General features: G+C 41.3%; 1 protein-coding gene across 6 annotated transcripts in view; it reads left to right on the top strand.

The window, feature by feature from the left end:
- Window positions 1–14343, top strand: part of BTRC (beta-transducin repeat containing E3 ubiquitin protein ligase) — a 119094-nt gene that overhangs the window by 80904 nt on the left and 23847 nt on the right. For all 6 annotated transcript variants that reach the window (XM_064464013.1, XM_064464012.1, XM_064464009.1 and 3 more), the window contains one exon: window positions 13542–13773. In XM_064464013.1, the coding sequence (XP_064320083.1) occupies window positions 13542–13773 (232 nt within the window). The remainder of the gene's footprint in view (window positions 1–13541; window positions 13774–14343) is intronic.

Raw genomic sequence — 14343 nt, 5'->3', positions numbered from 1 at the left:
GTTAAAGCCTGAGATCTTCCTGTTACTTCTCAACACAAAATGAAACCCTTGTAACAGTGACCACAAACTGAGAATTTAGTTAAAATACATGATGATTAAAATATTTCAGTGTTGTTTTGTCTGACCCCACTTCTGTCAATTTAAACACTAGCTTGTGTGCTTAGACTAACGTTCATTTAGAAGAAAATAAAAGTGAAAAATACTTAAGTTAACAACTATACTACAAAAAAATCAGATTGTTAATTAAGTAAGACTTGTAATTTCTCAGCCAAAAAAGCCCTCTTTCTGACAAGTAAGCCTTCCTTATAAGTCTTTGATTGTAGGTAATAAAAATGTTGCTTAATTAATGCCAATTATGTGCATGTGTTGTTTTAAGTCACTGGATTTTACAAAATTGTGTGAGTTGAATCAGGTTGTTCTCCTGCCTTGTTTGTTTAGATCTGTCAGCTCTGTCCTGGATCATAATTTGTAATCCCGGACAGTTCTGAGGTGAGCTGTAATGGGAGTATTTTGAGATTGGATTTAGAAGATTGCAGATGATTAGGCATCACAGGTAATTAATTCATTGTCTGAGACCTGAATTTTGAAACTTGTTCAGGTTGTAAGTGAAGATAAGTTTGGAGTTTAATCATTTGTGGAGAGAATCAGCTGCAGTTCTTATAGAACACACACATTATAACAAAGTTAACAGTTTTTTGAAAAATTTTAAATAGCTGGGGGGATGGGGTTGAAAGTCAAACTTGGATGTCCAAACAGGTCCCTTGAATACTGCATGCTCTCAACTTGCAAAGCCAGAGAGCAGGTGTTATCTGCTGTACTCTTTGAAACCTGCTATTCAGTTGCTGCAAAGAATGAATGATAAAATAGCAAAGGCGTGTGAAGTCCGGAGCTGGAAAGCCTTTAAAAAACATAATTCTTTATGTAGTATCTTTTAAAAAGCATTTCAGATTTTTCTTATGGTAAATGAAATATTGACATCAGACAACTGTAACTTGGCTTCAGTCACAATCTAAATTGCTTTTCTCTCCAAAACCCTGGGAAGTGTAGATGAGCTTTGACTATGAAGTTAGAAACACACTTAGGTTGGAAGAGACCTCAGAAGGTTCAACCTGCTCAGAGCAGGGTAAGTATGGAATTCCTTAGTTGCAGTTAACGTCCGCTGCTAGGTACCTGCTTCTCCCAAGTCTTACATACACAGAACATCTACTTTACAATTCAAAGTCTCCCATTGCCCCTGGAAATGAAGCCAACACATGGAGTATGTAATGTGTTTGCATAAGAAGGGCTACATTTGGCACTAGCTGCTGCCTCCCTTTATCTCCTAAGAGAGCACGAAGGACCTCATTAAGTTTTGCAGTCTGGAAGTAACGAAGGCCCAAAAACAACGGCTGCAAACTGCTTCCTAAATGAAGATGGGAGATATATTGCTTCTAATATACAGAAGTGATCAGAGACCTCAGAAGTTGCAGTACTTGGGCATGCGTGTGTGGGGAATTGCTGCTGATGCCATGTCTTAATGCAGTGGGGTCAGCACAACCTTTCTCTTACCTGTCTCTGATTCGGATCCAAGCCACAACTATTTGGAGATATAGGGGAGAACAGGTGGCCTGCAGTGTCAGCCTAGAGAGGCATGCAGCTGAGGGTTGCCAGCATCACTGACAGATCTGCAACTGCGGAGGTCTTGCTTTCACTTCAGATGTCCTCTCACTCCTGCCGGACAGGTCAGACATTGGACTGTAATCCTCTCCTGCCACGTGCGAGAGGTGTGGGGAGAGAGAAGTTGTTGCCAGCACTTTTCTTCAAGTCCTCTTAAGGGGATAAAAGGAACGGCCTTGGATGCCATCTGTACTGTGGGAGGGAAGGTCTGTGTGTCAGGATTTGGGTGCAGCAGCAGGACTGTGTACAGAGTTCGGGCCCAGAACGGCAAGGACAGCTGTCAGCCGGGACTGAGGGACACCAGCGGGCGATGCCAGGAAGTTTTTGTCAGGTGCTTCTGTCATCTACTCGGGTCTAGTTACTTCTAGTCTTTCTTACTGGGCTCATCAGAGACGTAAAAACATAGCTGTGGATAGCCTAACACATCCTATTGTATTTCCTCATCTCTGTCACATACTAATATTAAAATTGCAAACTTCTAAACCCAAGCAATGCTCAGAAGTCCCCCGGTGGTTACATACTGAAATTGCTGTGATGAGCAAAGGAACTTAGCTAGAGCGCACCTCCGTAGGGCGCTTACCTCCGGGGGTGTGCGAGTTGTTTGTACGTTTGTCTTGGCTTTAGGAGTGGTGTCTCAGTTTGAGAAAACCTGAGGTGAATTTTTTTTTGAATGCACTTGACTTCTGATTCTGCTTTGGAAGGCTGCTGGAAAGATTAGTACAGCTGCATTTTTTTCTGATAGGTGAAGTAGAAGCCATGCCTTTTCTAACAAGTCTGTTTAGTTTTTAAGTGACAAATCAGTTTGCTGGAACTTGAGGGGAAGTTTGCACTTGTGTACAGTGTGGTGTGGTGTCACCTGGTGACATTGCCCTCACCAAGCACCTTTCGTGTAGAGGCCTCGGAAGACGTTCCTAGCATTAAGCTGTGTTTTGCCTCTGTGCAAAGTGTGTTAGGATGCATCTGTTTAACAGATAGACTTGTGAAATGAAGAGGAGTGACTTGCCTGTGGCAGCACAAGAAGGAAGTAGGAAAGTTAGGAGCAAAACTTGAAAGACTTGGCTCCCATTTTCCTTTCTTATTTTTACATTGTACTGCCAGCTTTCAGTTTATCAAGAATTAATAAGTAATAACCAACGATTAAAAAGGGCTGACACTCTGTCATGAGGTGTTTCGCTGTCTTCAGTGTTGTGCAGAATTCAGCAGGGTTACACCTTTTGAGTTTTACTTAAGCAGCGTTACTCAATATTTAATGCTGAAATAGAAACATGTAATTCACAACTGCAGGCGACCTGTCAGCTGCCTTGGGATGTTTGTCAGCTGCAAGGGAGGGTGAGGTAGCGATGACTTTTTTATGCTGTGAAAATTGAATATTTTCAACAACTTTTTCATTTAATTTCTTGCTACATTTCACATTGTACACACAGCTGACATGATAATCCTTCAGCTGATCCTAAATTACATTTTAAAATAGAGATCAGTTAATTATAGCAATCTGAGTATTTTTAATCGGTTATAGAGGGAATTTCTCCTGACACTTGTTTCTCCTGAATTTCAGATATACTCATGGATGTAGTCTTAATTATTCATGTGACAGTAAAAAGTAAATCAAATAAAAATTACAGACAACCCTACGCAAGACTGCTTTGGTTGAGACCAGATAGTCACAGTTTAGCATCTATGGCTCTTCTGTTTCAAGAGTGCTAGAGGGAGCTCTAACCCCTCGATCATGGGAACAGGCTATGAATGGTGCATCTGCCTAGTTTGGTCTGTGGTAGAAAATGTTGAATTGTCTTGATATTTGATTTTATTTTGTATTGGAAGGTTGCATGTGTCTTTTCCAGGCATGATCCCAAATTGCTCTTCCTAGATGAGGAGATGCAAATAGTGTTTTCCAGTATGCTAATACTAGACTTAATACAGGCTATAGTGAGCTGGCTGAAAATACAGGAAACAAATGAGAGATAGCACAGACGTGTTTAAAAAATAGTGTGCAATGGTAAAGTCTAATATTCCTTTCCTTTCACAAAGGAGGACAATTCTCACAATAGAAGACATAACAATGTTTAAAAGAGAATATATTTAAAACTGTTGGAAGGAAAAGCTACTTTACTCAGCATGTAATTCGTTCTTAGATGTTTAGCCAATTATTATTGTAGAAGTTAAAGAAAGGGTTGGTAACTGTTAGATAAATTTACAATGGGATGCGTCAGTGCATGAGGGTGGAAGACATTCTTGAGATGACAGGAAAGTAACTTTCAGAAGTGGGATGAAAAAAACGAAAGGAAAACTTAGCCTGTATTTATAGAAAGGGAAATGCAGGTATATTGATACTATTTTCACTGTTTATTAATCTCATTAAAAGGAATAGTGGAATCATGCCTTTGAGTGAAAGAACATTATGTGGAAAGTACAGTATGTTGAAGGACCAAGTGAGGCTAGCAGTCCTGTTCTGCCCCAATTTACTGGGGTTTTTATGTTGCTTATATGTTATATTCAAACATTTCTGCTTTGACTGAGTCTGCTATAGGGAGTGGAATACTGGAAGGCTCCCTTCCTCCTTTAGTTTTTCTGAAAGCACCAAGCCAAGGAGGAATCCCTGGTGCACTAGTCTGTGACGTGGGCTTCTGGCTTGTGCATTTTGCATATCAGCTGATAGGGACAAAGTCTGCTCAACTGTGAAAGTGAATATGCCTTCCTGAAGCACTGTTATGGTCGGAGCTGGTCACTTGTTGCAGAGGGTACTGCTTCTTGCCTTTCTTCTATTATCTCCTTTCACATATCAACAGCATTTGGCCTAACCCAACCTAATGCAATTTCTGAAGATAGCATACTCATTAGAGAATGTCCTTAGCTTGTATTTTTGGAGTCTGTTCCTCAGTTTATTAATCTCTTATCAGGTACCAATGAAAGAATGGACCAACACAATCTTAAGATAAAAAGTCGTAGAAAACATTGTTAGGATGAACCTCTGGAGGTCTCCAGTCCAACTGCCTATTCAGAGAAGGATTATCTTCACAACCAGCTGATTTTGCTCGGGACCTTGTCCACTCATATTTTGAAAATCTCACTCTTAATGTCCAGAGTTTTGCTTGCTACAGCTTGTGCCTGTTGCCCCTTTCCCTGTCATTATGCACCTCTGAAAAGACTCCATCTTCCTTCCTTCTGTAACCTCCCCTTAGGTAGTGGAAAGCTAGTAGATAGCCCTCAGTCTTCCCCAGGCCAAACACATCCAGCTCCCCTATCAGTCTTAGTGGTCCTCCATGGGAATCACCCCAGTTTGCCAGCAAGGTAATGTTTGACTCCAAGGTTAGCGGAACAGCTCATCTCAAGAAGACAATGGTCATTAGCGAGTGAGAGTTATAGGATGATCTTGCAGGGGTTGTAGGAAGCTACCAGGCAAAATCTGTCAAGATTTTGGCTGCATTCCACTGACCAGCTTTATCTGACACTGTGCAAGAGTATTTCATAGACTTTTACAGCTGCCTCTGTGGTGGCTGCTAACAGCAGTAGTGTTGGTATTAGTGTGACCTGATCGGATGTCCTCTTCTAGATCTAGCTGTACTGGTGGCAAAGAATACCACTCAGCCTTCGTCTGGCTGCTGCAGGTTGCTGCCCTCCAGGATCTGTCAGCAAAACTGCAAACCTGCTTTCAGTTGAGATGAGGTGTTTTAGCTTAGACAGTTTAAATAGCAGGTCTTTGCTAACAAGCTTATTTTGACTGAAATGGGTTAGGGAGTGCTCGTGTAGCCAATTCTGCCAGCAGATCTAAGAAGTACGTTTGCAGTGGGAGCAAAGTACATACATGAATCTTGCGGTTCTTCCAGAACGCTGCTGCGTTTTGCTTGTTGCACCTCTCCAGTACGCCTGGGAAACGGTATATGATATCCAGCGTGTATATTCATGACTTGCAGTTCTCATTTTGCCTTGGCCGGGTAGTTCGGTGCACTTGTTCCCTCTCTGTTTTTGGTAACAAAATGCATCTCCAAGGGGGAAACTCATGGAAAATAATACTGTGTAAACTGTCTTGGAGGGCTTGAGTTTCTTGATGATAAAAGCTTTGCATAGACAGAACCACAGTGATTTGAAAATCTCAGTAGTGTTACTGAGAAGAGATAACAGGTCTTTTGGGTCATTCTCCCCCCTACTCATGTCTTATTCCTGGTGGTGTAGTCTTCACTGTTCAGCCATGTTTTGAATCACTCTGGTCCACCTGCCTGTTTGTGGTGCTTTTCTCTCTGAGTTAAGGGAGTACTTGGAGCAAAAAGAAAATCAGCTATAACACCCATAAAGAGGAACTTCACTCAGGCAGTAGATCATGCTTGGGTATTTTAAAAACAGAAGCAACTGTTCCAGAAAACTATGAAACTGCTGCTTAGAGCATAGCTTATGCCTTTCCCTGCCATAAATGAGCCCTTTGCTGCTACTGGCCATTACCCGATGACTTTAGTAGACTGGTTCTCCAGGTGATAATGTGCATATTCCTCCTCTCCATTAACAATAATAACGTGTAATGGTCCCAGCAGTTCAACTCTGGTTCTGGTAGCCATGCTGAGGAAGAAAACATTTCCTTTGGTGACTTCCACTGGAAGTGAACTGTTGTTATTGGAGGACCTGCTTTGAAATTTCTGTGCGATCACTTTACAATTAATAAAAGGTATGCTCTGAAACCTAGCTCTTTAAGAGTGACGGTGTCTGCCCTCCCCCCCCATATGTCTAGATATGCATTTGGTCAGGGATCGTAGTTTGGGAAAGTAACATATGCCAGTGCTGTGCTGATGCAAGCAGATTTCTCATCAGTGCTTGTTATTTGCAAAGACAACTTGGAGATAAGGGAGGAGGAGGAGAGTCCCAATTCACATCCATTGCTGGCATCAGAGAAATTTTATTTTGGAGGGTTTTGCCAGCACTTAAAATCTAGATGGGAGGCCTATATCAAAGGAAAGTTTACAGTAAGAGCTACGAGATTCCAGACAATTAAACTTTATAAGTCTGTCTGAAACATTAAGTATTAGCTTAAAAGAATAGTTTTTTAATCTCCTCCCCCTGTTGCTGTTTACTGTGTAGCAGTGTGGGAGGGGAGCAGCTTCTCTGGCAAGGTATTATTGCTGCTCTTTGTACAGCCGGTGTGCAAGTGCCCATGGCTCACTCCTGCCTCCCCAGTCCCTGGAGAGACTCAGTATGTTACTTCTTTGGTGTCTGCAGCTATCTCTGGCCCTAAACCAAAACAGCCTTCTCCCTATCTTCTGTGCCTGAGGTAATATCCTTAACCACGTGCCCTCCAAGCTGACACCATATCGTAGGTACTGAGATGGTACATCTGAAAACTATTGGCCCCTCAGGATTTCAGAAAGTGCAGCAGGTTGGGCTGCTGTGTCCAGCATAATTCCAGTGATCTTTCATCTAGATGTATCCTTTCTTATCAAAGTTTTCCTGCAGTGTGATTAGAAACCAGATGTGGACAAGCAGCTAAAAGCCCCAGACAGTCAGAATTGCTAGTTCCTTGGGTATCTAGGGGACTGTTAATTTCACTGTGAGCATGTATTTTGAATTTTCTCTTGAAAATAAATAGTAAAGATGCTGTGGTTGCTTTCATGGTGCTTTCTTTTTGATTCTCATATGTGATTGATGATCATCTACTTCTGGGTTATGTTCGTTTTTCAGAATGTTTCAGTGAGCCTTGCAGCGTGGAAACTAATTCAGTACTGAACGAGTAAGTCCATATATGTGCTAAACCCATGGTTAACCTCACAGAGACTGTTATGTGAGATGGAGGCAGACAGAAATGGGTAGATTCTAAACCGAGCTTTTAAAATAAAAGTAAATGGAGTGAGTTGTTTAATGACCTAGCCATTGTAGCTTTGCTGTCAAGTCAGACGCTGGAAAAGCAGGTTTATCCTGCAAAGGAGAAAAATGAGGAGCTGGCTACCCTACTCATGTCTTTCAGGTGCTGTGGCTCACAAGGTCCTGCTGTTTATGGTGAGACACCCCCTTGCCACCCCCCAATTCTCAAAGCAAGGAGCTCTTTAATAGGAAACTGCCCGTAAAGAGCTGCAAAGGACTTCTTCCCTCTTTGCTTATCCTTGGCAGTCTGGGAATCAGTTCTGCAGCATTTGGTAGTTACAAGCCTAAAAAATAAGAAGTCAGCCATAGAAATTGAACCTGTATCCTCTTAATTATGCTGTTATTTCCTTTAGGCCATGCAAACAACACCCTTTCAACAGGATTCTCAAATACTAGCTCTGCTCTTTAGCACCGAGGCCTGGCATACATTCTCAGCTCTGTTTCACCATTTTTGTTACGTTGTGACGTGGGAGTGGTATTGAGTGGTACTTCATCATGGGCAGTAGCAAGCGGTTTCATGGCCACACAAGTAGCTTTGGAAACACCAGCCATGCTGAGGTTCCCTGGCTAAGAGCAGCTTTACAGGCATCAGACCGAATCATTTCACTGCCACACTGGTACTTTTTAATCGCTGTGCTTTTCCCACACAGTTTCTAACGTGCTCCAAAATTCCTGGGCTTTGTGCTGCTACTGAAACTAGTTTTGTGTCTGGATTCACTGTTGTGGGTGTTTTTAATGTGATTAATTTTGAAGAATACTCAGGATATAGAGACAAGTGAGGCTTTGCTTTCATTGTGAAGTTCCCATCTTCCCCCCCTAACTCTGGACATACACCTCCATGGTTCCTTTCTTTGTCATTCCATTGCTTGGTTTTTTCCCCACTGTCTTTTATCTTGTGAGTAAAGTTTGAACAGTACGCAGAAAGTTAACTGCCTGGAGTCTTTTAAATATAAGTAACACGCACCCAGTAATAAGCTGTCGGTTGTTTTTTTGCTGCCTGCAAAGAAACATAAACACAGCGCTCATTTCTGGCAGGTTTTTACTGTCAGAGTTTCTCCTATTATATTTATCTTACAATTTGCCAGGGGGTGAAGTTATTAAGTTTTAGCAGCAGCCATCGATCAAGTTCACAAGTTAACACGATAAAGGCTCTGTGCCGCTCCGATCCGGGAAAATGATGATCCTCACTCGGTAATTAACTAAATGAGAAAGTTAAATCTTACTTGAGAGCTGGGAGAGATGAAAGAGAGGTGTTTGTCAGTTTCTCAGTGGAAATTAGAAGCAGTTTTCTGCAATTCCCTAAGCTGCTGCTCTGTCATATTTTACATAAGCACTGGGAAAACGTCTTGTAATTAGTGCTGTCATGGAGGATTTTTTTTGCTGAAGGATGTTGGAATAATTCATTAGATTATCAAGAAAGGCTTGTGTCCTGAAATGATTAGCACAGTGAAATTTAAACCATTAACGATAACAAGTTTAGAGCTTGCTGCAGTGCAGAGGCACCCGGGGTATGTCTGTGCCTATTTCAATCATTTCTTATAATTAAACATTATGTCCTCTTTTTTCCTCCCCTTCACTAAGACCCATCCAAAATTCCTGTTAAGGTGGCTCTGTCTAGATCAGTGACTTAACCATGGCTGGTGGTGCAAGCAGTTGGAGGTGAAACGCTGCAGCTGCAGATAAGCAGTAGAAGACACCTCTCTGCATCAGAGCCTGTAGTCCCAGGGAGTCCAGGAAGGAAGGGAGAAACCCAGTATGACCGTAGGTTCTGGAACGTTGAAAGGAAGTCCCTTCCTTTTGTCTAGAGAGAAACTCTGAGAAATTTGCAGTGGTAGTTTAAGCTCTCAGTCTTTTCAGAGCTCCAGCAGGAAGATGTCCTGAAGGTTCAGAAGGTCTCAAATCTTGCTGGAATCATTTAAGCCATTCTTGATATTCTAGGAGACAGTTTCTCTTTTTTCTTTGACTTCAAGAGATGTCTTCTTACATTAAAAAATGTATAATCTGAATTAATCCACCGTGTGGAAAGTGCCTTAACAAAGTCCTCTGCAGTGATTAGAGGACATAGTGGATTTTCTTCAAAAATATATGAATGTTGTGACCACTCATATGGGTGGGGAAACACTATACCTAACCAAGAATCAGAGAACTGTGCTTGTGTTTGGTTTTTCTGTGCTTTAGGATCCTTGGTCCCCTGTACTGAACAAAACCAGAAGTAACCTTGGCTGTCATATGTGGGTTACAACTGTGATATACCATGGCTGTTTTCTTTTATATGCAGAGCAGTAGATTTATCCAGGCATTATTTATCTGTGTTGAAATATTGCACCTTCCTATAGTTGAAAACCATTATTTAGATTAAAGTCCTTTCATATGTTAGTCCTCTTCTACTTCACTGGGCATACAAATGTGCTTTGTGTTAAATGTAGCCATTTGGAGAAATGGTCTTGTAATTATGGGCTGCAATGGAGCATAGTACGTAGATCCCTGAGCAAGTAGCAACCTGAGGCACTCAGTCCCCTGGGTTTCCTGGCACAGCTTACTAGCTCAGGCACACCGTTGTAGGGGGACACCTCTGCTGTTCCTGCAGATGAGTTGTTGTGCCTAGAGCCAGCTTGGGCACCTCTCAACCCTCACAGGGGTTTGTGAAAGGGGACACAGAAAAGCTTTATCTGTTCTGAGTTAGTAGTTTACTCTGTTATACCCAAACTTCCTCCCAGATGACAGGCTACCAGTGCTTGTTCTTCTTTGCCACTTTTGAAAGTGAAGTGTATAAAAAGCATAACCACACACAGTGCATTTGGATGGATATTTACCCTAGCAGTATGGATGGCACGTGGGACAGTTTGTTCTTTTTCAGGTGAGGCCTGATTATTGTACCAGGAGAGGGAAGAGGCTATAGACAATTGTGTGCTCCAGAAAATAGTTGCTGATATTGTTCTGAGAAGGTTTGTTGTTAACTTGAGGCAGTTGGATCAGAATGGTTGAGTCATCAGGATTTCTCAGGAAGCAAACTGATTCCTTACCGATAGTAACCACCCTCCCACACACCCACTCCCCAGTGCTTTAATAATACAGATGCTTGATGTTGCTGTTTCGTCGTTGGCTTTTTTAAATAACAGGCCTTTTTCACTGAACCCCCAGTGGATTTTCAGGAATCTTCAAATTGAAATTCTGGAATTTTGTTCTGAACTGTAGCTGCAAACGGTCTGGGGAGGCACGTGAGCATGTATTGCGGTTGAGTGCTTTGTGAGCCCTGTGAATTCATCTGTTTCTACTCTGCAGAACTGGTGTGTTTGTCATCTGCCCTATCCTCCTGGTCCCCTGCTTGCATAGACCACAGGACCTGCTGGGCACACCGTGGCTACTGGGCTTGTCCTTGCTCCTTTTGATGGGAGACCAGAGTAGGCAAGGGTACCAACCAGGTCTCAAGCTGACATTGTCAGAATGAGGCCAAAGTACGTGCAGAAACCTAAAAAATATTGTGTTCTCCTGTCCACTAATTTGGCCATAAACACTGTAACATGTATTGTGCTTTTCTTAACAGATACACTATATAAACCTGGAGTTTGACTTCCAGATCTGTTACAAGTGTTGGTCAATGGACTCTTTAATTTACTCATTATTCCCACCCAAGAGGCTTGTATTCACTTGGGATCCAGGCAAAATGGGTTGTTTTGTCCCATCTAAGCCATCTGTTTGTACATACATAAGCCATTACTTGTTTCTGCAGATGTTGCAGCTTCTATTTGATACCCCAAACCAATGTTTTAGAGGTAACTGGGGAGCTGAAGGCTGCTGAGAGAAGGGTGCTCAGGAGACAAGGAAGGGCTGGAACATGGTGACACCGCAGGAAAGGAGTTACCCCTTTTGTGGGCTTTGCGCATCAGCTCCAGGTCAGCATATTAGTCAGACTTCACAGTCTCTCAAATTAAAAGGCAGAAGTATAGGTTTTTAAAAAATACTTTGTAGAGGCAGCCTGTTGTGAGATTGGCTGCACAGCAAACAAAATGAGAAATGAAATTAAATCAAGCTTGTAGAATACAACATCTCTGCTGTCTTAATCCAGCATTTTTACAGGGATGTCTGTTTTGCAGGCAGCTTAAGTACAGAAAAAATGACCAGAATCCCTTAAGACCAATGTGCAGTGCAGTCCATTGGTAATTATTTTTTGCCACGCCGTTTCCTACTGTGGACTTTGCTAGAATAACCTCAGCCTTTCACACATAGGACTTCCTGTGCACAGTCCCTTTAGAGATATCCCTATATAAAAAGTTGACCCAAGAGAGAGTATTTCTAACCTTCTGCACAGTAACTAACTGGGTCTGCCACTCACCTGCAGTCAGTGCTGTCCACGTGATGACCAAATGAAAGGGTAGCTCAGTTGTAGCCCTTGTCTTGCATGATCTTACTGGACACACAGAGAAATTCATGGGGAGAAGTGGGGATAAAAGTAAGACTGAAACCCCTGAGCTGCAGAATTGAGCCCTGATGATGTGATCTCCATGTTCTGTGTTGTCAAAGAAACTTAAGTCAAACTGTAATTTAGACATGGAAGAAATTGCTTGTTAAAAATGACAGCTAATTACTGTCTTTTTCTACACTCTGTCCAGCTCTGCTGGAAATGCTGAAAAGAGTATTTATGTGGATTTCTCTCTAGAAAATTAAGTATAAGTGGTGATTAGTTGAGTAGATTTTCAAATTATGAGGTTTTTGGTGTCTCAAAATCAGGATTGCTGTCAGGGTTGGGGGAGTATTGAAATACAGGAATTATTTACTCCTGAGAAATGAGGAATTCCTGCATTCTAAATCCAGTTCTGGTAACTAGATTTTGTGGTCTCTAAGTAATCCACTGTTTTGGCACTTGCCAAAAAATGGGGGATTTGGGTTTTTTTTGTTTTCTTTTTCTTTTCCTGTAAAATCAATTAATCCATGTGTTTCTTTTAAATTATTAGATACCTTTGCAGAGAGACTTAGGTACTCATTTTTTCTCTTAAAGATGATAGTCTCCTGGTGAGGTTGATGCCTAGAATTATCATCACAGAACAGAAATATGGCATCCCTACATAAACGTTTTATATATTCTGATATCTGTAATTTGTGTCTAATTATTTGATAATTAATAGTGAACCTCTAAGTGTATTTTATAAATAAAAATGATACAGTAATATTGACTGTTACAATGCTGTCTGGTGTTAAACCATTACAATGAAAGAGAGAAAATCACATCTTCAGCATTTAATGCAAACTATTTGGCCAGTATGGGGAAAAAATAACTTCCCAGCAAACAGTTAATCTTACTTGAACAAAGGATACCCTTGTAATGCAAAATGTGCACTTTTCTTCCAGTTAAATTGTTTAGAAGGCAGAAGTCTTGCTATCAAGTAGTAAATTGAAATGTCAGTGTTTTATTTTGTCCCTGAAACTCTTCTTTGAGCTGAGTCCTTCTGACAACATATTAACAGTGCTCAGAAAGTTGAAAATCTTTTACTCTGTGAAAGAAGTATGTACCAAATATCAGGGTGTGTTTTAGCTGGCTTTGCTCTCAAGGTATAATTTTATACTCAAAATAAGCACTATCAATTTTTGTCTCATGCATTTCATGCATTCCTTATGTATTTTAGCAGCAGCCAATTCTTTAGGGGGAAAAAAAATGCAAACCAAAACCAAAAAACAAATGCGGTTTTCTGTTGGTTCATTGAAGTAACTGGTAACTGTAGTTTAGGAATACAAATGCATTTTACTGTCTGCAAGATGGAAATAAAATTGTGTTTATGTTGAATTGCCACTCAAGGTTTCCTGTCTAACCAGAGTCCTTTGTGTGCAGCTCTGGCATGAGCCAGAGCATTGTCCTGCAGGGGTTACGGCTCGCAGTGGCTGCGCTCCGACTGACAGCACCAAATGGGATACATGGCCTCGGCCAAATTTATGTATCAGAGTGCTTTTTTTATTCTCTTTTTTTTTTAAAAAAAAACAAAAATCATAAAACCACTTGAGCTTCTTTTCATATATGTGATTTGGGTTGTTTCTCTCCTTCTTGTTTACAGACAAAACTTGCCAATGGCACTTCCAGTATGATTGTGCCCAAGCAAAGAAAACTGTCTGCAAGCTATGAGAAGGAGAAGGAACTCTGCGTCAAGTATTTTGAACAGTGGTCCGAGTCTGACCAGGTGGAGTTCGTGGAGCATCTCATCTCCCAGATGTGTCACTACCAGCACGGACATATAAACTCATACCTCAAACCCATGTTACAGCGGGACTTCATCACTGCACTGCCAGGTATTTCTGCCTGCAGAGGGAGCTTGCTCCTCCATCTTGTCTTTCAGAAAACTATTCCACTCTGGCCTACTCTGCTGGAGAGTTCTCTTCTAGGGTCAGTTTGCAAAATAGATGATAGCTTTTTGAATGAAAAGCTCTATACCATTATGAAATGCAGTAGTATTTTATTTTGTATTCCTACCGTCTCTCAAGGCATGATCTAATACCACCATGGTTTGGCTAGGAGTAAATGGTAGCTCATATATGTATCGTAAGGATAGTCATCACAAGCCACAGGGCAAGTAGTTGTACTCATAATGCCCACCACGATGCATGAATAACGAAAATTTTTAAAATTAAAACTACTACTCTTTCTGGTTGTTCACCTGAGGTTTTCTCTTTTCTTACTTAGATTTTTTTGTCTCTCTTTCCTAGTAAAATACCTTCCTGAAGCCATTGCTTTGATTATGTGTTTATTGCTAATAGAGGATATAGGACTTAATATCAAAGGATGGAGGTGTTCTATTTTTTGCACCTTTGTAGTGCTTTCCACTGAGAATATTATCCCAGCTGTTCTCAGATGCGACATTG

Source organism: Phalacrocorax carbo, chromosome 12, assembly GCF_963921805.1.
Source record: "Phalacrocorax carbo chromosome 12, bPhaCar2.1, whole genome shotgun sequence".
Classification (NCBI taxonomy): Eukaryota; Metazoa; Chordata; class Aves; order Suliformes; family Phalacrocoracidae; genus Phalacrocorax; species Phalacrocorax carbo.
This window is presented reverse-complemented; position numbering and strand designations above follow the sequence as displayed.